Below are 25,706 nucleotides of genomic sequence, written 5' to 3'. Positions count from 1 at the left end.
TATTATTATTATATGCTAACCACCACAAAACCTCCTAAAGGGTCCCTCCTGAAACCTAAAGTACAGGCCCCCATCACCAACCTCAGCGGTGAGGATCTGGTTACTTATTTCCTAGAAAAAATCAACCACATCCATCAGGATATCTCAGCCCAATCTCCTCAGTGCCTGAATCCCTTTCCCTGCCGCACCTCAAGCTCACTAGACATCTTTGAGCCTGTTTCAGAAGAAGAAGTTTCCAAGCTCCTCGCATCTGCTCGGCCTACAACCTGCAACAGTGACCCCATTCCTTCACATCTCCTGCAGTCTCTCTCACCAGTGGTCACCACTCACCTGACTAAAATATTTAACCTCTCTCTTTCTTCAGGCATCTTTCCCTCCTCATTTAAACATGCCATCATAACCCCTCTACTTATAAAGCCATCCCTGGACCAGAACTGTACTGCTAACTACAGGCCTGTTTCTAACCCTTCCTTCATTTCTAAACTCCTGGAACGCTTGGTCCACTCCCGTCTAATCTGCTATCTCTCGGATAACTCTCTTTTTGACCCCTTACAATCTGGTTTCCGCTCTTTACACTCCACTGAAACTGCCCTCACTAAAGTCTCTAATGATCTAATAACAGCTAAATCCAAAGGTCATTGCTCTCTGCTGATTCTCCTGCATCTCTCTGCCGCATATGATACTGTGGATCACCAGCTCCTCCTCACTATGCTCCACTCCATAGGCCTCAAGGACACAGCCCTCTCCTGGTTCTCCTCCTACCTCTCTGACAGCTCCTTCACTATATCTTTTGCTGACTCCTCTTCCTCTCCTCGTCCCCTTACTATCGGGGTTCCGCAGGGCTCAGTCCTAGGCCCCCTCCTCTTCTCTCTATACACTGCCCCTATTGGACAAACAATCAGCAGATTTGGGTTCCAGTACCATCTCTATGCTGATGACACCCAATTATACACTTCTTCCCCTGACATCACCCCTACCCTAATACAAAATACCAAGGATTGTCTGTCTGCTGTCTCTAACATCATGTCCTCCCTCTATCTGAAACTAAATCTCTCCAAAACTGAACTACTTGTGTTTCTCCCTTCTACTAACCTCACTCTACCCAACATCGAAATTACCCTGGAGGGTTCAACCATAACTCCCAAACAGCATGCCCGCTGTCTTGGGGTCATATTCGACACCGAACTTTCCTTTACTCCCTATATCCGATCGCTCACTCGCTCCTGTCACCTGCATCTTAAAAACATCTCCAGAATCCGACCTTTTCTCACCTTTGAAACTGCTAAGACTCTTACTGTTGCTCTTATTCATTCTCGTCTGGACTACTGCAACTCTCTTCTGATCGGTCTCCCTCTTACCAAACTTTCCCCTCTCCAATCCATCTTGAGTGCAGCAGCCAGGGTCATATTTCTGTCCAGCTGCTTCACCGATGCCTCCACCTTGTGCCAGTCATTACACTGGCTACCCATTTGCTACAGGGTCCAGTATAAACTCATCTCTCTCACCCACAAAGTTCTCCACAGTTCTGCACCGCCTTATATCTCCTCTCTCATCTCCGTCTATCGCCCTACACGTGCCCTCCATTCTACAAATTACCTGAGACTAACATCCCCCGTAATAAGAACCTCGTACCTCCGTCTCCAAGACTTCTCTCGTGCTGCGCCAGCTCTCTGGAATGCACTTCCCCAGACGAACAGACTGATACCTAGCCCCGACCTATTCAAGCGTGCTTAGAAAACCCATCTCTTCAAACAAGCCTACCATATCAACTACTCAGTAAACTAACTTTGTCCTGTTCCCTCCTTCCAAATATCATTCTGAATCTGCACCCTACTATTCATCTGTCTCCACACCCTCCATGCACACGATAACTGCACTTGATACTTGAATATTGCACTTAAACACACGGGCTGACGACCGGATCATGCAGCTTTATATGAAAATCCCTATTTATTATTATTGCCAGACCTGAAATAACAAGCACTTTTCACCTATTGTGTCCCCCCATTTCCTTGTAGATTGTAAGCTTGCGAGCAGGGACCTCACCCCTAATGTCACTATTTAAAGTGTCTTAACTTGTACTGAATTTATTGTCTATATATGTCCCCGCTTAATTGTAAAGTGCTGCGGAATATGTTGGCGCTGTATAAATAAAAATGATAAATTATTATTGTTATTAAGGGTTACTCACATGTACAGCCACATGGTGACCTTTGCCTTTTCTTAAGGATCCCTTATACATGCTAACCACCAGAAAACCTCCTAAAGGGTTACTCACAGGTACAGCCATATAGCGACCTTTGCCTTTTTCTTTAAGGATGGAACGCAAACTACATGTAATTGATAAACTGTGACAGCCACAATGTAGTAACAAGCTTCAAAAAATAGGAGAAAAATTACAATGGTACAAAAAAACTACCATTTTGCATCTGTTCATTCTTTTGAACATTATTTTAAATACGGTAGTTTTTTTCAGTAGGTTTCTGCAGCAAAATCAGCCTGAAAAAAACCCCCTGTGTCTGTATTGTATAATACTGCCAAAAAAGTGCACAAATAATTTTAGAGATGCCCAAAAAAGACCACTAGACAATGGCTGTATAATACTGCCAAACAGTACCAAAATATAAAGTACTTGCTAACAACATATCACCATAAAGGGTCCAAACAGTTTCATAAATAACCCAAAAACACTAGTGGTAGCTGCCAAATGTTGAATCAAAGATACCACTATAGAGTGCCCAAATAATATCACTAGACAATGGCTTTATGATATCAAAATATCGTTGCCAACAGTGTTTAAATAATACCGCCATAGGGTAACAAAAAATATTCCTTTTTTGCTTTGCAGGTATCTGTGATAGCTGAAGAAATTATGCGAAAGAGCAAAAATGGCATCAAATAATAAAAGATCCATTACTCGCCTGATAAATCCTCTTCCTCTTGATCGTTGTACTGTGCTGTCATTAAAGGTAATCTTTCATCAGGGTGCACCCCTAAATTACTTGAAAAGGTAAGCTGATCCATACCTTTCTCTATCAAGTTCCATAATGGAATAATCCATGGTGTTATCCATATGCAAATGAGTCTGCAAAGTGCTCTGGGCGTGAGGGAGCACTTCCCATGTCTCTTCCTCCCCAACTCAATTCGCCGCCTTGCTGCTTGACTGACGCAAGATTTTCTTTTCGAGCGCTTGATGTTAAGCCAGGGAACTGTCCGTCAAGCAGCAAAGTGGGAACTTGAGTTGGGAAAGCATAAGCTCGGGAAGTGCTCCGTTACACCAAAAGCACTTGCTGCCTCATTTGTATATTGATAAAAACGTGGATTAAATCGATGAAGCCACAGATTATCAAAACAGAGGTATGGGTTGACTTATCTTTCCAAGAGCTACCTGACCATATAAGTGGTTAGAGGGTGCACTATGGTGACAGATTTCCTTTAAGGACTCAGTCAATGCAATTTCAATACTTCTTGACCAAGTACATATGGGAGAACTAACTGTTGACAGGATATTCGGATATCTTGAGCCACGAGGAAACGTAAGGCATGAAAGGGGAATCTATACTTGTGGGAATGATTTTGGAATGAGACTTTTTTTTCAGAGACCGTCAGTTAAACAAGCCTACCATGGACAGACATGGCGCTAGCCACTCAGTCCATCAGGTTCCAGAGTTAACTCTTCCGTCACCCTTTAACCCTCATATAGGGATTTGGATTTACAATGGGGCCCCAAAATTGCATCTACGGAGTAGCTGTTGGCCAAAAGAAGAAGCTTAAACCAAAGACAGGAAAAAGTGAATCAAGTCAGTATCAGAAGAGAAAACAACAGGGCCAGAATCAGAAAGAAAGGAAAAGCCGGGGTCGGGTACCAAGAGGTCAGTCAATACAAGCAGTCAGTTAGTTGAGGTCAAAATCTGGAGGGATCTCAGAGGCTAATATAGTCAAGATCACAAGCCAGTTCAAGATCAGGATTAACACAATAGGTAACAGCGTAACAATATGGGGATACATCCAAGCAATAACACTATTTCAGGAGTTTAAATAGGGTGTGGTGCTGTCCCATTGGCCGCAGTAGGAAGGTGAGGTTACCTACTGGGGTGCTGGAGACACCTGAGGTTTTCTCCATCACAGGGTGAATACAGCGCCACTTGGTGATAGATGAAGAAGTCACTGGAAGAGGTCCAGGTCGGGGATATAACAATATGGAACTAATATACCGTGGTTGTATAGCGTATGATACGCGTCTCCGGCACAAATAAAAACCTCCGCTCTTAATACAATCCAATCCCACATATAATGACAAAGAGGGTTGCAAATCTCGATGTACAAAATAATTAACAAAGCTTCACGACTCATGAATTCCAATATCCCGGCCGCACTTACAATGGCACGATAATTAAACAGTATACCCGCTCGCACGATGAATTAAATGAAACCGTCACCCGTATGAGAAGACAACATGACCTGTTGCAAATGAAAAATTTGTGAAAATTTTCATGTTCTTGGAGGGTAGCAAGCAAAGGTTAATCAAGAACGCACAGTACATTTCCACATGCAAATGAGAATGATTCCCCTTTGGAAAGGCCGGTAGATCTGTAATTAAAGAAAACAAATGCGGAATTTAAATAAGTGCACTAATGAACTCTAAAAATATCTGTTTCCACTCCGCGGTGATTGGCCCGAGCGCGTTCTCCTCACTGGACATCATACAATAATTGCTCATGAACTTTGCCAAGACTTGCGTGTTAAGCCAGACAATGAAATTGAAAGACTCAGGGATTTAATGAGATGGAACCTCCAGCCCTTCTCAAAAAAGATCTTATTATAATGCAAGGCGAGCTCTCTAGAGAAGAAAGGACGGAAGTCGGCGCGAGTGGTCTGAGTACCACACGAGCGATGGCATTCTGTACTCGAGAGCTCGACCATGCTTTCATGCCCACGTCTTTTCACAGAAGAAGCAGAGGCAGCGTAGACAAAGGAGTCTGGGAATCGGTGGGAGTAAAGTATCAGAATTTCAGCCTCTACATGACACCATGTGCTCCGAATAACTGACTCTATGTATGTGGAAACATGTGTATACACAGATGGTAAGTTTGTTTTTAGATGATTGGACCCTCACTTGTTACTTGAACCTATCAAAATGAGACCAAAAATACTAAATTAGTCCCCAATTTTGATGTTTTTCCTCCAAAATCCCATCTTGTGAGAGGAGGTTCTGGCAGTTGCTAGTCCACCTTTTCTCGTGAGATAAGGTGGAAATTATCAAGAGTTCCTAATGCCCACAATCAATGGGCACCTCCACAGAAACTCTGGCCCTGAATGCTAGATACTGCGAGAATCACGATCAGGATCAGGCATCTAAGAACTCTCATTGGACGTAAAATGTTACCCTTTTTTAAGGTCACCCCCACCTTGCCAATTCCAGGCCCCCTGAATGTGTATGCAGATGCCTTCTGATGAGGGCAGCAACCACAAGAAACTTTCTGGAAGTGCTGTTCTCCTAAAAACCCTTGGTGATGCTACGGAGATTTTCTCCCTTTTTTTGGAGCCCCCTTTTTCTGTAAATGAACCCCAACAAGCCGGGTGTATTTCCTCATAGAAAGAACCCATATGCTGCTTTTTGCTTTAGTGAAACTAACTAGAACAGGGGTCCCTAGACCTTCCTCCCACCAGCCTGCCCAGTAGGACAAAGAATGGAGAGGTTTCTGGATGGTTACGAGCTTCTCTCCATTCATTTCCATGGCAGTTGTGCAAACTTTATGGAAATAGGCTTAGATTGGGAAGGTGGAACCTAATCAATTAAGACTTTTTAAGCAGATCCTCTGGAATATAGGTGGGAATACCACTTTAATTTTAAAAAAGTTAGTGGCCCTCGTCCGGTTAAAAAGAGACAATCCTAACATTTGGTTAAAAAAAAAAAAATCGATTTACTTAGTGATGATGGTTACGGGCTCCCATAATTACTGGTTATGCCCCTAAAAATAATAGATAGCTGTCTGCTAAATGATCCTTTGGCTGACCGCAAAGTCTCCCGACTCGCCCATACTCAAGCACGCTCAGCCGCTTGTGTTCTCTATGAGAGAGCTGCTGCTAAACTCCTCAAAAAGATTGGCCATCGGAAATCTGACAAACTGGATATTTCTTTCCCCCGACGTCCTCTCTTGGTGGAGATCTGGAAGGCCATCACACACATCAGACCTATCTCAGAGGGTTTAACCAACGTTAACCAAATGTGCATGGTGGCCTTGACTCTTCTCCCTAGGTCATAATGAGTTTACACATCCCCCCCAAAAAAAATTGCCGCAACTTTGTGTTTGACTCCCATGATCACCCTGCTCCTATTTATCGCAACTCTATATTTACTAGGACCCGTGATGACTTTGGATTTTTCTTTTACGTCCACCCTTCCTCATCAATTTTGCTATTTTGCTCATAGTTTCCCACTGTAATGCTGTACGATCACAGCCATAAATATATGATCCCCCGGTGGAGGGCCGTTATACCATAAGCATTACTTACAAGGACTATCCTGCGGTGAAAATAAAACCTGATATACAACCCCAGAATGTAATGTCGTCTTACAGCGTTACCCATCGAGACGACGGTGGTGGTGCGGGGAGGATTCATAAATCAAGACCAGATGAGACTCTCGTTAGAGCAAATTTAATTCTCGGGGAATCTGTCGAGTCATGTGAAATGTAAAGAGATTTCTGTTTTATGAATTTGGACTGTGGACTCGTTAGCATCCCGCCGAGCCTCCGGCCTTTGTATCGCTGCTTGTTCTGGAAAAGGCACGTTTGCAGATCATTCATTATTTTAAAAAAAAAAGGCCGGAGCTTAGGGACCCGGATGTTACTTTAGATGAAGACCAAAAATACAACTGAAAACTGATGCATTTCAGTGGGACACCTGGAGAGAGGGCACGTCAGCTCCGTCTATAGAAATCAGACGGCAGGGATTCTACTCAACCATTTTCTAGCAAAACTCAGTAGGTGTCACCGGGAAATGAGACGAGATCCGAGTTTTGTTTTACGTCGGGAGAATTGCTTTTCTCTCTTTTTTTGTGTGTGTTCATATTTAATTCATAACCACTTCTGCAAGGCCACAGACGAAGAAAGCGGTGGAGAACTCCGAGCTTACACCCGTCAGGGATGAAAGATCTTCTTCCGCGACCTTCACTTGAGCCTGCAACTTGGTGTCAATCGCAAATCACACAGTGTTCAACCAGAATCGGATCAAGAGGGAGGAAAGAGAGGAAGCGGTGTGACGGCTTACCTTTAGGATACCAAGGATCTGTGAATTCATACTTTCCCATTCCAATCGTTCGCAGCATCTGAACACCATTTGGGTTTTCGGCGGTCAAAGGCTGGCTGTGAGGCAGCTGCTGGTGGGTCTGGCCATTCGTAGCCGGTACGCTGTTAGGAAGAGCTGCAGAAGGTAGAGCAGGCGGCGGTGGAGGGAGGATAGGACAAGTCATGTGGCCATTGCCTATAGCCGTGTGGCCGGGATGAGGCACCTGGCCAACGCAGGTCAAGGAGGACATTGCGATTGGTTGACTGTGTCTGTATATGGTTTGGCTCTGTAGGTTCACCACCATGTTGCTCAGAGGTTGCGCGGGTTGATGCGGCTGTTGGAGCTGGTAGTGAGCTGTCATTAGTGGTACCTGTGGGACCACGTGAGGGGGGATGGTGGGGGTGACGCCTATGATGGGAGCTTGGACGTTGGCTGCTTGGCTGTATATAGGAGGCTGGGTCATCCCGTAGGTATGAGCTATAAGAGATGCCTGGGTTCCAGCAGAGACCGTCGTTGCCCATGGAGGGGTAGCTGGAAAATAATAAAATGCGTTAAGAATGGGGGTAAATTTTACATTTCGGCATTTTTATACAAATGTTGCATTCTTTTCTACAAAGGGAAAATTTGACGTTTTTTTGCCCAAGTTACCTGGGCCCAGAGCTTGTCCATGCAGATGGAAAGGGTGATGGGTCGGTCTCAGAGGTGCTTGCCATCCTCACACATACAAATGTACAGCTTATAGGGCAAAATTAAAGTTGATGCACCAAAAAGCGCGTGTACGCAATTTGCACAGCACCGCCACCTCTTTAGGAAGTGAATGAGACATACAGTGGGCATAGACATGCCATCATATGAGCCACAGCGGTATTGTTGAGGATTGCTACACCTGCATGTGTACCATGTACGGGTATCATTTCTGCCCTGTATGATGGCATTTTTTCAGAATAATGGTATTATTTCAGCACTGTATTTAGGTATTATTTTAGCACTGTGGGGTGGTATTATTCCTTTACTGTATGGTAATATCCCTTCCGCACGGTGGCAATATTTCTGTTATGGTGGCATTTCAGCACTATTTTGTGGCCTTTTTTTCAGCACTGTAAGGCAGTATTATTTCAGCGGTGTTGATATTATTTCAGTTCTGCATGGAGGTATCATTATAGTAACACCTGATGGTATCATACCTTTACTGTATGGTAATATTATTCCTGTACTGTATGGTGACATTATTTCTGTACTGTATGGTGGCATTATTCCTGTACTGTATGGTGACATTATTTCTGTATGACATGGTGATATTATTCCTGTACTGTAAGGTGACATTATTCCTGTACTATATATTGATATTATTCCTGTACTGTATAGTGACATTATTTCTGTACTGTATGCTGGTAATATCCCTGTACAGTATGGTGACATTATTTCTGTACTGTATGGTGGCATTACTCCTGTACTGTATGGTGACATTATTTCTGTATGACATGGTGATATTATTCCTGTACTGTAAGGTGACATTATTCCTGTACTATATATTGATATTATTCCTGTACTGTATAGTGACATTATTTCTGTACTGTATGCTGGTAATATCCCTGTACAGTATGGTGACATTATTTCTATATAGCATGGGGATATTATTCCTGTACTATAAGGTGACATTATTTCTGTATAGCACGGTGATATTATTCCTGTACAGTATGGTGACATTATTTCTGCACTATATGGTGGAATTATTCCTGTACTGTATAGTGACATTATTTCTGTACTGTATGCTTGTATTATTCCTGTACTGTATGGTGACATTATTCCTGTACTGTATAGTGACATTATTTCTGCACTATATGGTGGCATTATTCATGTACTGTATAGTGACATTATTTCTGTATGACATGGTGACATTTTTCCTGTACTGTATGGTGGTAATATCCCTGTACAGTATGGTCTATATGGCATGGGGATATTATTCCTGTACTATAAGGTGACATTATTTCTGTATAGCATGGTGATATTATTCCTGTACAGTATGGTGACATTATTTCTGCACTATATGGTGATATTATTCCTGTGCTGTATAGTGACATTATTTCAGTATGTCATGGTGACATTATTCCTGTACTGTCTAGTGACATTGTTTCTGCACTACATGGTAATATTTTTCCCTTGATGTAAGGTGACATAATTTCTGGACTGTATGGTAATATCATTTCTGCACTATATGGTGTCATTATTCCAGTACTGTATAGTGACATTATTTCTGTCCGTAATGGTTATATTATTCCTGTACTGTATGGTGACATTATGTACTGTATGCTGGTATTATTCACGTACTGTATGGTGACATTATTTCTGTACCACATGGTGGTATTATTACTATACTGTATAGTGACATCATTTCTGTATGGCATGGTGATATTATTCCTGTACGGTATGGTGACATTATTTCTGCACTGTATGGTGGTATTGTTTCTGTGCTACATGGTGGTATTACTGCACTATATGGTGACATTATTTCTGCACTGTATGGTTGTATTATTCCTGTACTGTATGGTGACATTATTTCTGTACTGTATGATGGCATTACTCCTGTACTGTATGGTGACATCATTTCTGTATGGCATGGTGATATTCTTCCTGTACTGTATGGTGACATTATTTCTGTACTGTATGGTGGTATTATTACTGCACTATATGGTGACATTATTTCTGCACTGTATGGTGGTATTGTTTCTGTGCTACATGGTGGTATTACTGCACTATATGGTGGCATTATTTCTGCACTGTATGGTTGTATTATTACTGTACTGTATGGTGACATTATTTCTGTACTGCATGATGGTATTACTCCTGTACTGTATGGTGACATTATTTCTGTATGTCATGGTGATATTATTACTGTACTGTATGGTGACATTATTTTTGGATGTCACGGTGATATTAGGTGCCATAAATGAGGTTAAACCAGTTCACAGCTGGGGGCTCACACAAAGGTTGCTGTGAGAGCCGCTGTCTTTGACCTGTGGTAACCATATTGACATCACCGTTCATCACTGCAGCCGGATTCTCTCATTTGCTCATGGAAACACAAGAAGCAATGGGATGAAACTGAAAGGGACAAGGTGCAGATTAGATATTAGAAGAAACTTTTTGTCAGAGAGTCAGGGTGATCAATGAGTGGAACAGGCTGCCACGAGAGGTGGTGAGTTCTCCTTCAATGGACGTCTTCATAGGCTGGACAGACATCTGTCTGAGATGGTTTAGTGAGTCCTGCATTTAGCTGGGGGCTGGACACGATGACCCTGGAGGCCCCTTCCAATTCTACCATTCTGGGATTCTAGGATTCTCACGCTCCTCTCAGAATACCGGCTGCCGTGGTGAGCAGTAACATCGGGGATCGTCGTGGGACGCCCAGATTATGGATTATGATGGGCCCAATGGACTATACTTTTTCTTTTGATAGTATTTAATGGGTAAATGAGGGTAACTGTCGAGAGTGCTATTTACAAATAAAGGACTTTTCTCTCTGTGTGTGTTTTTTGCTTTAAACTTACGGGGTTAGTAATGGGGCATCTTATAGAAGCCTCTCCATTACTAACCCCTGGGCTTGATGTCAGCTGACATTACAAAGCTGACATTAACCCCAAAACCATTACCCCGACTGCCAATTCACCAGGGCAATCGGTAAAAGCTAAGCGCTAGAATTGGCACATCTAATGGATGATCCGTTTCTGGGGCAGCTGAGTGTTATTAGTCTAGGAGGGGGACAATATCTATGGTCCTTCCCAGACTTTAAATATCAGCCCGCGGCTGTCTGCTTAGTCTTTGTGGATTATTAAAAATAAGGGAGACCCCACAACATTTTTTGCTCCCCCTTTTTAATAACCAGTAAATGCTATGCACACAGCTGTGAGCTGATATTAATAGCCCGGGAAGCTCCATTTTTATTACCCCTTCCAAGACTATTAAGACCAGCTCTCAGCTTTCTCTCAGCTGGTTAATAAAAATAAGGTTGATCCCACGCCTTTTTTTGGGGGGTCCCCCCTTTTTAATAACCAGTAAAGGTTACGTAGAGAGCTGCAAGCAGATATTAATAGTCTGGTAAGCTCCATGGATATTGGCCCCTTCCCAGAACAATAACACCAGCTCTCAACTGTCTGCTTTCACTCAGCTGGTTAATAATAATAAGGGGAATACCACATCATTTATTTTTAATTATTTATTTAATAGCTTAACATTGCCTAAACACCCTTTAGTGCCACATGAAAGGCACTTAAGGGGGCTAGATTATTATACAAAAACACATTGCATACGGATTGCATACGCATGTCACAGGAATGTCAGACCGATGTCAGACAGATGCCACTTGATAAAAATGGCATTCTAGTCACACGGCACTCGTCCTACTTTTCTCGATCAACATCGGACCAATTTTTTAATACGCTAGTGTGTCCCCAGCCTAACGGGAGCACGTCGTGTAAAAAATGAAGTTTATTTTGCGAGGAGGAGAGGATGAATATATTGATACCTAGGTTTTTGGGAAGAAATTTAGCACAACTTATGTTTTATTCATTTTAACCTAGGTGACTCTGGGCTTAGTAGTCCAGTGGGCGGTCGTAAGCAGTGATTGACAGCTTTCCTAGTAAGAATGCGCAAAAACAGATAGTTGTCACTGACGAGGACCGCCCACTGGACTCCGAAGCTGAGAATGAGCAGATGTTTATGAAGGGGCCAAAGAGAACTTCAATCATGAATGAGTCTTCCTTAAAGGCATTGTCTCATGAAGTTTGCCTGCTTGTCAGAAGGGTGCAGTTGCTTGCAGATTCTGGGCCCAATACAAAATTTTAACAACCCTCCCCCCTACTATAATGTATTGGTCTTGTTATTGGAGGCAGAGGCTGCATTTTTCCATCTCAAACTCCAGGGCCCATGTGCAACTACAATCCGCACTCCCTACAGTTCTGCCCTCGCCTCCTGTCTAACATTTCACAGCCACGTTCACAACTTTACATGCCTCAGAGCTCAAATCTCCCAGCAGCCCTCACACTATGGGAATGTCAACGCCGTTGTTAAACCTGAATTGTACTTTGCATGGGGAAAGGGAGGGCTGCAAAGAAGCTTGATGACTGTTTCCATTAACAGAACATTGATCTCTGCAAATGAAATGCTTTTTTTTTTTTTCTTCGTACAAAACAAATGGAAAAAATGGAAGTTATGATGCCGACTTCATGTGGAATTTCCCTTTAACTGCCCACATAACGCATTCACGTCTATAGAAAAGCGTGAGGAATGTCAGAGTGAGGAGACTTATACGCCATGTAAATGCCATGCATGGTGTCTAAGTCTCCTCACTCTGACATGCCAGGCTTGGCTTGTCACTCTCCACAAGGAGAAACGTTACCCCTCAGATCCCATATAAGAGCTTATTCACACGTCATTTGTTTTTATACTAGTGCTGACCATTATTTTCACAGATCGCACTCCTATCTATGATAATCTACGGGGGGGGCCGTTCACACGTCCGATTTTTCTTTTTCTTCAGGCTGAGAGGTCTGTGGAAAATATCGATTTTGGAAATGGCATAGTCTATGGGTCCGTGACAAAATCGGACTGAACTCGGATGACATCCAAGTGCGACCGGATTGTCATGGACGATCAGAATGGAGAAGTTGGAGAAACATTTTTTTTTTCTCTCCACTGAGGACAACTGATCGAAATTGGATCCAAAAAAGTAAAAATGGTCCCGGTGAACGGGCCAATTTGTAAAAAACTATTTTTCTTTTTCTTTTTAATAATATGGAGAATATTCTTCCATGAAGTCAAATTTGGCATTGCAATAACTTGCTGCCTTCCTGGGGGATGGAGCTGTAGGTGTTACATGTAATCCGGGAGATTTCTGCCCGCGTCTGACAGTATGCCGAGCCTTAATTAGAAAAAAGAATCAAAATTGCGGGAGCAAACGCGAGAATGGGACTCTTCTCCGAGACGAAGCGTCTGCGCGGTGACAGTTCAATGACACAACTTAATGACACAAAGCCGGGTCCCTACAACAGGGGAAGTGAGCGGCGACACTCTGCCACTCGCTCATTACCCCGGATTTATATCCTACAAACACAAATCTTCCAGAATCCCCCCTAAGAACACATTGTACGGTGCCCCCCGCCACCGCCACCTCCTACACTGACGGCACAGAGGCTCCCGGTCATGTCACTCATGATCACCGAGATGCTATTTCGGGGGGTACAGCCTCCGCACACTGGCAGCACTGAAGCGCTCATTAATAATGCACCAATTACCATAATCACTGGCTCATATAATTACATGCTGGAGGTGTACGTCGCGAAACCAGCGGAGAAACATTAATGGCGCTTTCAGCATCGGATTAGATTACCTAAAAATAATATTAGACAACTGCACGAATAGCAACTCCCTAATATAACGCTATGGGCTAAGGCGAAAAAGATAAACGCGGCAGATTAATTTATAACGAGACCATTATTATTGGGTTATAATGAGTTCAGGGTAATCAAACTGGACAATGGCTTAAATAGCAATTCCATCAGTAGATTTATTTTTTATATGTTTGTAAATGGAATAAAAAAACCCCCTGATAATAATAATAGTAATAATAATACGGCGCATTAGTAATTTATAATATTAAGGGAAATACTCAACTAGCAATTCCATAATGAATTGGTAACGCTTAAGGCTCATTCACACGTTGCGTTTTTGCATCAAAAAAAAAAATGCAGTATCTTACTGCGCCAATAAAGGGAATGACATTTCTGAAATCTCGTGCATTTTACCATAAAATGGAAATGCCTGCTGCAAATACTTAAAGGGATGGTCCAACTTGTGAATCCTCGCAGCATGCGATGTGAGTGTTGTGAGGATTCTCCGGTGTCGGCGCCGGTAGCTGTGGGTGATTGAGCGCAACTATATGATTTGCATCCGCGCGGTCACATGCCGACTAGATGTGTGCAGACTTCATCAATACCAGTGAACTGAGCAAGTCTAGTCTGACTGTGGCCGGAAGAATGCAAACTTGCAGTCACATGACCACCCGCTCCTGGCACTGGAGAATCCTGACAGCGCACACTGTGCACGCTGTGAGGATTCACATAGAGTAACTGCAGACTTGTACCCCAAGCCTGGACATTGCCATAGTTCATACAGTCTTAAAAATGGATTCACAAGTCTAGAAGTCTCTAACATAATATTGCAACTGCTGAAATAGCAATTCCATAATGTAGGAAGTCTTGCGGTTATATATACTATGTGCTATGTATGAAAATCGCTGACGGTCCTCCAGCGGCCCTGTGCAGTTGCTCAGGCACGGCCCGGGGGGCATATATATTCCTGCCACCCGGCCCAGTCCGCCCCTGTATATCAGCATGCCGCTTACTTTCCCGGCTTACCTGGGTTTTCGCCTTTCCTCATCTGCTTAGATGGGGGCTCCTCAGTATCCCATGGCGTAGACTGGTTGATGGGAGTCTGTCCCCACCTTACGCTGGTTGCAAGCAATTGTCCCTGTGACTGTTTCTCAGCCTTGGAAAGCAGCGGCGTCTGGAAAACAAACAGTCATTTCATTTAGTTAAATAAAAACTATGTAAAAAAAAATGACACGCTTTAGCTCTGTTATCAGCCAGACCTTTGATCAAACTAAGCTATCTTGACATATGGATGCAACATGGATGCCGCAATTTAGCAAGATGTTTCCTATCCACAGATGAAGGTCCCCCATCGATCCCATGAATGGGGCTGACTTTCTAAGTTGGTACCACCCCCCTTCCTTTAAGGGGGTATGTATACATTTGCAACCATTTTTTTTATTTTTATTGTATCAGCTCATCTATTAAAAAAAATCTAAATCAAGAATAAGAGAACTTTGCATACAGTCTTTGATAAAACCTCCTACCGCTTTACGTACACAGCTCCCATGAAAACCTATGTTTCTCCATGGTTACAGACTACAATCAAACCCCGTGTAGTCTGATCCTGAAGTCATAAGGTGATAAGATCTATAAATCCAGAGCAGCGAGAACTGAGAATGAAGTAGCTGCCGGCTTTGCTAACCGGATGGGATCGGAATATTTATTATATCTTCTATCGTCCTTCGCTTTTTTAGATTAAAATCGCTTAAAAAGTAATTCCTTTGAACAGTATAATAAGGACTGCTCCACTGATAAGATCTCTACGTACACATGCAGTACACTGATTTTTATGAAAACTGCAATTTCTCGTTTCCCCTAGGGTGGCGCTGCAGAGGATCTCTTACACCAGGGGTCACAAAAGCTGGATAATCTGTGATCAAATGTGGCAGAAGTGTAACAGTCCCACACGATCCCTTTGCTCATAAACTGGTTTAACTCAAAAAAACCGCTGGCATAACATTTATGCACCCGCCTCTTAATAACTTTTGCGCCTTGCGGGCAGCCTGGGTGCCATGAACGTAAATCTATGTCAGCTATCATTTATACAATTATATATCATAAAGTATCATAGAGTCAAGTGCCAAGAAAGCCCACAAAGGGCAAAGTTTTTTTTGTTTTTTTTTTGCATCAGAAAAAAAAAAATGGCCTCCCCTCATAGACTTCATGTAAAAATACTGACTGCCTTCCCCCACCACTAGAGGGAGCTCACTGCATACTGTTTTATTATTGTGTTTATTATTGTATAAGCTGTATGCCTGGACTCTCTGACAAAGCCAGCTCTGCTATGTTGGCTAATGGTTGCTGAATTTTATAATTTGTTCTATGCCTATGGGAGGTGGATTTGGAGCTCTGTATCGGAGAAATAGATCCCCGATTACCGTTAATTGAGAATATACTGCTGCTAAAAATCCAGTTCCTTATTTGCTAATGTTACTCATCAGTCCTGGCTCCAGTGGCGGGCTCTGCATCCTCCATTCGGATCACTTTGCTCTTCTGCGTGTCAGTGGACCATGGCAATCTGATGCGCCCCTGTGATGTCAAATTTGTGGGTCTAATAGGAAGTATTCAGGGATTCGGTGACCACGCCGCTACCATGGATTTCCTTCCAGCTCTAACTGAACCTCCTGACAAACTTATCTTTGCTACATTACTGAGTAATGCTGCTACATCATTGGCTAAATCTGCTTGGACTCTGTGACAAACTAAGCTCTGCTATATCACAGGGTAACCCTGCCTAGTCGCTGTTCCAGTGCTGCCTTGGACTCAACTATTTTACTGGACCTTTGTGTAATTCTGTTTTGCATCTCTGGTTCCTCGCCGCTGATTCGTGTCTGCTATGTCACTATCCAAGGTTTCAAATAGCAGATGTCGTAGCTTCATCGGTTCCCATGATTCCAGTTCTGCTCCTCCAGTTTCCATCCTGCTGTATCTGCCTCGATTGTTCCAAATGGATCGTCCTGCTGCACCAATGCCACCTATCTGTGCTCATCCATACCAGGTACAGTGATATATTCATGTATGTAGGTGTCGAAAGGAGTGTCTCTGCCAACACTACTTTGGGTGTGTGGTCACAGTGTCTCTAAGATGTGTAATGCTCCTCCAGTTTCTATCCTGCTGCATCTGCCTCTGTTAATCCGAATGGATCATCCTGCTGCACCAATGCCACCTGTCTGTGCTCATCCAGACCAAGCACTATGATATATTCATATCTATAGGTGTAGAGAGGAGGGTCACCGCCCACACTACATTGGATGGGTGGTCACAGTGACTCCAAGATGTGTAATGTTCCCAGTGTCCTTTCTGCTGCATCTGCCTCCATTGTTCCCAATGGATCGTCTTAGTGCACTATGCCCCCTCTCCATGCTCATCCGGACAATGCACTGTGATATATTCATGTATGTAGGTGTCAAGAGTAGGGTCCCACCAGCACTACATTAGATGGGTGGTCACAATGACTCCAAGATGTGTAATGCTCCTCCAGTTTCCTTTCTGCTGCATCTGCCTCCATTGTTCCCAATGGATCGTCTTACTGCACTAATGCCACCTGTCCGTGCTCATCCGGACCAAGCACTGTGATATATTCATGTATGTAGGTGTCAAGAGTAGGATCCCGCCAGCACTACATTAGATGGGTGATCACAATGACTCCAAGATGTGTAATGCTCCTCCAGTTTCCTCCGTGCTGCATCTGCCTCCATTGTTCCCAATGGATCGTCTTACTGCACTAATGCCACCTGTCCGTACTCATCTGGACCAAGCCACTGTGATATATTCATGTATGTAGGTGTCAAGAGTAGGGTCCCACCAACACTACATTAGATGGGTGGTCACAGTGACTTCAAGATGTGTAATGCTCCTCCAGTTTCCTTCGTGCTGCATCTGCCTCCATTGTTCCCAATGGATCGTCTTACTGCACTATGCCACCTGTCTGTGCTCATCCGGACCAAGCACTGTGATATATTCATGTATGTAGGTGTCAAGAGTAGGGTCCCACCAACACTACATTAGATGGGTGGTCACAGTGACTCAAAGATGTGTAATGCTCCTCCAGTTTCCTTTCTGCTGCATCTGCCTCCATTGTTCCCAATGGATCGTCTTAGTGCACTATGCCACCTGTCCGTGCTCATCCGGACCAAGCACTGTGATATATTCATGTATGTAGGTGTCAAGAGTAGGGTCCCACCAGCACTACATTAGATGGGTGGTCACAGTGACTCCAAGATGTGTAATGCTCCTCCAGTTTCCTTTGTGCTGCATCTGCCTCCATTGTTCCCAATAGATCGTCTTACTGCACTAATGCCACCTGTCTGTGCTCATTCGGACAATGCACTGTGATATATTCATATCTATAGATGTCGAGAGGAGGGTCTCTGCCAACACTACATTGGGTGGGTGGTCACAGTGACTCCAAGGTTTGTAATGAATTGGGGTGCACATAAATCTGCAACCAACTCTGGAAATAATAGACAGGATGTCAGAACAGGGAAATCATCCAACGTTGCTACAAAAATAACTAAAAAGTGAGTTTAACAGATGCCGGAGAATGAAGCTACTGTGTTTCCAGGCAAGAGATTAAACAGCCATTGTAACGAGAATTTGGCCCAGAGTTCGCCCGTCATCTGCCAATCCCATTTACAAAGCCAAAAAAATCATCAGAAACACATTGGGTTAAAGTAACTTATGAGCAAAACAGAGGGAGTCATTAAACCCGCCCAACACGGCTCTAATAATACCGCTCTACCACACAACATCAGTAAACAGGTAACATAGAAACCAATATGTGAGGCTGAACTGTTGTGAATTCTGTGGCTGAATTCACTCCTGTGGTCACAAGTGGTACTGCAGCTTCTGAGCTTCCTCCCTCAGGTGTTCTGGTGAGCTCGTTAACTGCTTCATTACTTAACTCCGCCTGATGCTGCTATCCTTGCTCCTTGTCAATGTTTCAGTGTTGGATCTGAGCTTCTCCTGATTGTTCCTGTGACCTGCTGCTCTGTATAGCTAAGTGCTTTTTGTTTTTTTGTTGCTTTTTTTCTGTCCAGCTTGTCTTTTGTTTTGTGGGAGCTCTGAGACGCAAAGGGTGTACCGCCGTGCCATTAGTTCGGCACGGTGGGTTTTTTTGCCCCCTTTGCGTGGTTTTGCTTTAGGGTTTTTTGTAGACTGCAAAGTTCGCTTTACTGTCCTCGCTCTGTCCTAGAATATCGGGCCCCACTTTGCTGAATCTATTTCATCCCTACGTTTCGTCTTTTCATCTTACTCACAGTCATTATATGTGGGGGGCTGCCTTTTCCTTTGGGGAATTTCTCTGGGGCAAGTCAGGCCTATTTTTCTATCTTCAGGCTAGCTAGTTTCTTAGGCTGTGCCGAGTTGCCTAGGTAGTTGTTAGGCGCAATCCACAGCCGCTTTTAGTTGTGTTTAGGATAGGATCAGGTGTGCAGTCTACAGAGTTTCCACGTCTCAGAGCTCGTTCTTGTATTTTTGGGTATTTGTCAGATCACTGTGTGCGCTCTGATCGCTAAGCACACTGTGTTTCTGGATTGCCTTCATAACACCTGTCATTAGCAAACATAACAGTACAAGGAGCCTAACTAATGATTCTCAATAGAGGGAAAGAAAAAGTTCTGACATCATTTTTTTTTTTCTGCTCTGTGTTCACTTTTTTTTTTTCCCCTAGACATTTGGGTGATTCTGGACACAGGTGTGGACATGGATATTCAGGGTCTGTGCTCTTCAATGGATAATCTCGTTATAAATGTACAAAAAATTCAAGATACTATTGATCAGAAATCTATGTTAGAACCAAGAATTCCTATTCCTGATTTGTTTTTTGGAGATAGAACTAAGTTTCTAAGTTTCAAAAATAATTGTAAGCTATTTTTGGCCTTGAAACCTCATTCTTCTGGTAATCCTATTCAACAGGTTTTGATTATTATTTCTTTTTTGCGCGGCGACCCTCAAGACTGGGCATTTTCTCTTGCGCCAGGAGACCCTGCATTGAGTAGTGTCGATGCGTTTTTCCTGGCGCTCGGATTGCTGTACGATGAGCCTAATTCAGTGGATCAGGCTGAGAAAAATTTGCTGGCTTTGTGCCAGGGTCAGGATGATATAGAAGTATATTGTCAGAAATTTAGGAAATGGTCAGTACTCACTCAGTGGAATGAATCTGCGCTGGCAGCTTTGTTCAGAAAGGGTCTCTCTGAGGCTCTTAAGGATGTCATGGTGGGATTTCCTATGCCTGCTGGTTTGAATGAGTCTTTGGCCATTCAGATCGGTCGACGCTTGCGCGAGCGTAAATCTGTGCACCATTTGGCGGTACTGCCTGAGGTTAAACCTGAGCCTATGCAGTGCGATAGGACTATGACTAGAGTTGAACGGCAGGAATACAGACGTCTGAATGGTCTGTGTTTCTACTGTGGTGATTCCACTCATGCTATTTCTGATTGTCCTAAGCGCACTAAGCGGTCCGCTAGGTCTGCCGTCATTGGTACTGTACAGTCCAAATTCCTTCTGTCCATTACCTTGATATGCTCTTTGTCGTCGTTTTCTGTCATGGCGTTTGTGGATTCGGGCGCTGCCCTGAATCTGATGGATTTGGATTATGCTAAACGTTGTGGGTTTTTCTTGGAGCCTTTGCGGTGTCCTATTCCATTGAGAGGAATTGATGCTACACCTTTGGCCAAGAATAAACCTCAGTACTGGGCCCAGCTGACCATGTGCATGGCTCCTGCACATCAGGAAGTTATTCGCTTTCTGGTGTTGCATAATCTGCATGATGTGGTCGTGTTGGGGTTGCCATGGCTACAAACCCATAATCCAGTATTGGATTGGAATTCCATGTCGGTATCCAGCTGGGGTTGTCAGGGGGTACATGGTGATGTTCCATTTTTGTCAATTTCGTCATCCACCCCTTCTGAGGTCCCAGAGTTCTTGTCTGATTATCAGGATGTATTTGAAGAGCCCAAGTCCGATGCTCTACCTCCGCATAGGGATTGTGATTGTGCTATCAATTTGATTCCTGGTAGTAAATTCCCTAAAGGTCGATTATTTAATTTATCCGTGCCCGAACACGCCGCTATGCGCAGTTATGTGAAGGAATCCCTGGAGAAGGGGCATATTCGCCCATCGTCATCACCACTGGGAGCAGGGTTCTTCTTTGTAGCCAAGAAGGATGGTTCGCTGAGACCGTGTATTGATTACCGCCTTCTTAATAAGATCACTGTTAAATTTCAGTATCCCTTGCCATTGTTATCTGACTTGTTTGCTCGGATTAAGGGGGCTAGTTGGTTCACTAAGATAGATCTTCGTGGTGCGTATAATCTGGTGAGAATCAGGCAAGGAGATGAATGGAAAACTGCATTCAATACGCCCGAGGGTCATTTTGAGTATCTAGTGATGCCGTTCGGACTTGTCAATGCTCCATCTGTGTTTCAGCCTTTTATGCATGACATCTTCCATGAGTATCTGGATAAATTCCTGATTGTTTACTTGGATGACATTTTGATCTTCTCAGATGATTGGGAGTCTCATGTGAAGCAGGTCAGAATGGTTTTTCAGGTCCTGCGTGCTAACTCTTTGTTTGTGAAGGGATCAAAGTGTCTCTTCGGTGTGCAGAAAGTTTCATTTTTGGGGTTCATCTTTACCCCTTCTACTATCGAGATGGATCCAGTTAAGGTCCAAGCCATCCAGGATTGGATTCAGCCAACATCTCTGAAAAGTCTGCAAAAGTTCCTGGGCTTTGCTAATTTTTATCGTCGCTTCATCTGTAATTTTTCTAGCATTGCCAAACCATTGACCGATTTGACCAAGAAGAGTGCTGATTTGGTTAATTGGTCTTCTGCTGCTGTGGAAGCTTTTCAGGAGTTGAAGCGTCGTTTTTGTTCTGCCCCTGTGTTGTGTCAGCCAGATGTTTCTCTTCCGTTCCAGGTCGAGGTTGATGCTTCTGAGATTGGAGCAGGGGCGGTTTTGTCACAGAGAGGTTCTGATTGCTCAGTGATGAAACCATGTGCTTTTTTTTCCAGGAAGTTTTCGCCCGCTGAGCGTAATTATGATGTGGGCAATCGAGAGTTGCTGGCCATGAAGTGGGCATTCGAGGAGTGGCGTCATTGGCTTGAAGGAGCTAAGCATCGCGTGGTGGTATTGACTGATCATAAGAACTTGACTTATCTCGAGTCTGCCAAGCGCTTGAATCCTAGACAGGCCGTTGGTCGTTATTTTTTGCCCGCTTCGACTTTGTGATTTCGTACCTTCCGGGCTCTAAAAATGTGAAGGCGGATGCTCTGTCTAGGAGTTTTGTGCCCGACTCTCCGGGTTTACCTGAGCCAGCGGGTATCCTCAAGGAAGGAGTCATTGTGTCTGCCATCTCCCCTGATTTGCGGCGGGTGCTGCAAAAATTTCAGGCAAATAAACCTGATCGTTGTCCAGCAGAGAAACTGTTCGTCCCTGATAGGTGGACTAATAAACTTATCTCTGAACTTCATTGTTCGGTGTTGGCTGGTCATCCTGGAATCTTTGGTACCAGAGAGTTAGTGGCTAGATCCTTCTGGTGGCCATCTCTGTCACGGGATGTACGTACTTTTGTGCAGTCCTGTGGGATTTGTGCTAGGGCTAAGCCCTGCTGTTCTCGTGCCAGTGGGTTGCTTTTGCCCTTGCCGGTCCCAAAGAGGCCTTGGACACATATTTCGATGGATTTCATTTCTGACCTTCCCGTTTCTCAAAAGATGTCAGTCATTTGGGTGGTCTGTGATCGCTTTTCTAAAATGGTCCATCTGGTGCCCTTGGCTAAATTGCCTTCCTCCTCTGATTTGGTACCTTTGTTCTTTCAGCATGTGGTTCGGTTGCATGGCATTCCTGAGAATATTGTTTCTGACAGAGGTTCCCAGTTTGTTTCAAGGTTTTGGCGAGCCTTTTGTGGTAGGATGGGCATTGACCTATCCTTTTCCTCGGCTTTCCATCCTCAGACTAATGGCCAGACCGAACGAACCAATCAGACCTTGGAAACATATCTGAGATGTTTTGTTTCTGCAGACCAGGATGATTGGGTGTCCTTTTTGCCGTTGGCTGAGTTCGCCCTTAATAATCGGGCCAGCTCGGCTACCTTGGTTTCTCCATTTTTTTGCAATTCTGGGTTCCATCCTCGTTTCTCTTCAGGACAGGTTGAGTCTTCGGACTGTCCTGGTGTGGATTCTGTGGTGGATAGGTTGCAGCAGATCTGGACTCAGGTAGTGGACAATTTGATCTTGTCCCAGGAGAAAGCTCAACTTTTCGCTAATCGCAGACGCCGTGTGGGTCCCCGACTTCGTGTTGGGGATCTGGTTTGGTTATCTTCTCGTCATATTCCTATGAAGGTTTCCTCTCCTAAATTTAAACCTCGTTTTATTGGTCCGTATAGGATTTCTGAGGTTCTCAATCCTGTGTCTTTTCGTTTGACCCTCCCAGACTCCTTTTCCATACATAATGTATTCCATAGGTCGTTGTTGCGGAGATACGTGGCACCTATGGTTCCATCTGTTGAGCCTCCTGCCCCGGTTTTGGTGGAGGGGGAATTGGAGTATATTGTGGAGAAGATTTTGGATTCTCGTGTTTCTAGACGGAAACTCCAGTATCTGGTTAAATGGAAGGGTTATGCTCAGGAAGATAATTCCTGGGTTTTTGCCTCTGATGTTCATGCTTCCGATCTTGTTCGTGCCTTTCATGCGGCTCATCCTGGTCGGCCTGGGGGCTCTGGTGAGGGTTCGGTGACCCCTCCTCAAGGGGGGGGGTACTGTTGTGAATTCTGTGGCTGAATTCACTCCTGTGGTCACAAGTGGTACTGCAGCTTCTGAGCTTCCTCCCTCAGGTGTTCTGGTGAGCTCGTTAACTGCTTCATTACTTAACTCCGCCTGATGCTGCTATCCTTGCTCCTTGTCAATGTTTCAGTGTTGGATCTGAGCTTCTCCTGATTGTTCCTGTGACCTGCTGCTCTGTATAGCTAAGTGCTTTTTGTTTTTTTGTTGCTTTTTTTCTGTCCAGCTTGTCTTTTGTTTTGTGGGAGCTCTGAGACGCAAAGGGTGTACCGCCGTGCCATTAGTTCGGCACGGTGGGTTTTTTTGCCCCCTTTGCGTGGTTTTGCTTTAGGGTTTTTTGTAGACTGCAAAGTTCGCTTTACTGTCCTCGCTCTGTCCTAGAATATCGGGCCCCACTTTGCTGAATCTATTTCATCCCTACGTTTCGTCTTTTCATCTTACTCACAGTCATTATATGTGGGGGGCTGCCTTTTCCTTTGGGGAATTTCTCTGGGGCAAGTCAGGCCTATTTTTCTATCTTCAGGCTAGCTAGTTTCTTAGGCTGTGCCGAGTTGCCTAGGTAGTTGTTAGGCGCAATCCACAGCCGCTTTTAGTTGTGTTTAGGATAGGATCAGGTGTGCAGTCTACAGAGTTTCCACGTCTCAGAGCTCGTTCTTGTATTTTTGGGTATTTGTCAGATCACTGTGTGCGCTCTGATCGCTAAGCACACTGTGTTTCTGGATTGCCTTCATAACACCTGTCATTAGCAAACATAACAGTACAAGGAGCCTAACTAATGATTCTCAATAGAGGGAAAGAAAAAGTTCTGACATCATTTTTTTTTTTCTGCTCTGTGTTCACTTTTTTTTTTTCCCCTAGACATTTGGGTGATTCTGGACACAGGTGTGGACATGGATATTCAGGGTCTGTGCTCTTCAATGGATAATCTCGTTATAAATGTACAAAAAATTCAAGATACTATTGATCAGAAATCTATGTTAGAACCAAGAATTCCTATTCCTGATTTGTTTTTTGGAGATAGAACTAAGTTTCTAAGTTTCAAAAATAATTGTAAGCTATTTTTGGCCTTGAAACCTCATTCTTCTGGTAATCCTATTCAACAGGTTTTGATTATTATTTCTTTTTTGCGCGGCGACCCTCAAGACTGGGCATTTTCTCTTGCGCCAGGAGACCCTGCATTGAGTAGTGTCGATGCGTTTTTCCTGGCGCTCGGATTGCTGTACGATGAGCCTAATTCAGTGGATCAGGCTGAGAAAAATTTGCTGGCTTTGTGCCAGGGTCAGGATGATATAGAAGTATATTGTCAGAAATTTAGGAAATGGTCAGTACTCACTCAGTGGAATGAATCTGCGCTGGCAGCTTTGTTCAGAAAGGGTCTCTCTGAGGCTCTTAAGGATGTCATGGTGGGATTTCCTATGCCTGCTGGTTTGAATGAGTCTTTGGCCATTCAGATCGGTCGACGCTTGCGCGAGCGTAAATCTGTGCACCATTTGGCGGTACTGCCTGAGGTTAAACCTGAGCCTATGCAGTGCGATAGGACTATGACTAGAGTTGAACGGCAGGAATACAGACGTCTGAATGGTCTGTGTTTCTACTGTGGTGATTCCACTCATGCTATTTCTGATTGTCCTAAGCGCACTAAGCGGTCCGCTAGGTCTGCCGTCATTGGTACTGTACAGTCCAAATTCCTTCTGTCCATTACCTTGATATGCTCTTTGTCGTCGTTTTCTGTCATGGCGTTTGTGGATTCGGGCACTGCCCTGAATCTGATGGATTTGGATTATGCTAAACGTTGTGGGTTTTTCTTGGAGCCTTTGCGGTGTCCTATTCCATTGAGAGGAATTGATGCTACACCTTTGGCCAAGAATAAACCTCAGTACTGGGCCCAGCTGACCATGTGCATGGCTCCTGCACATCAGGAAGTTATTCGCTTTCTGGTGTTGCATAATCTGCATGATGTGGTCGTGTTGGGGTTGCCATGGCTACAAACCCATAATCCAGTATTGGATTGGAATTCCATGTCGGTATCCAGCTGGGGTTGTCAGGGGGTACATGGTGATGTTCCATTTTTGTCAATTTCGTCATCCACCCCTTCTGAGGTCCCAGAGTTCTTGTCTGATTATCAGGATGTATTTGAAGAGCCCAAGTCCGATGCTCTACCTCCGCATAGGGATTGTGATTGTGCTATCAATTTGATTCCTGGTAGTAA

General features: G+C 44.0%; 1 protein-coding gene across 2 annotated transcripts in view; it reads right to left on the bottom strand.

Moving 5' to 3' along the window:
• Positions 1 to 25,706, bottom strand: part of KLHL29 (kelch like family member 29) — a 991,490-nt gene that overhangs the window by 346,652 nt on the left and 619,132 nt on the right. For both annotated transcript variants that reach the window (XM_069728156.1, XM_069728157.1), the window contains exons 5-6: positions 14,703 to 14,850; positions 7,273 to 7,821 (exon numbers count right to left, since the gene is read on the bottom strand). In XM_069728156.1, coding sequence (XP_069584257.1) covers positions 7,273 to 7,821; positions 14,703 to 14,850 — 697 coding nt within the window. The remainder of the gene's footprint in view (positions 1 to 7,272; positions 7,822 to 14,702; positions 14,851 to 25,706) is intronic.

The sequence above is a fragment of the Ranitomeya imitator genome, chromosome 5 (genome assembly GCF_032444005.1).
Source record: "Ranitomeya imitator isolate aRanImi1 chromosome 5, aRanImi1.pri, whole genome shotgun sequence".
Classification (NCBI taxonomy): Eukaryota; Metazoa; Chordata; class Amphibia; order Anura; family Dendrobatidae; genus Ranitomeya; species Ranitomeya imitator.
This window is presented reverse-complemented; position numbering and strand designations above follow the sequence as displayed.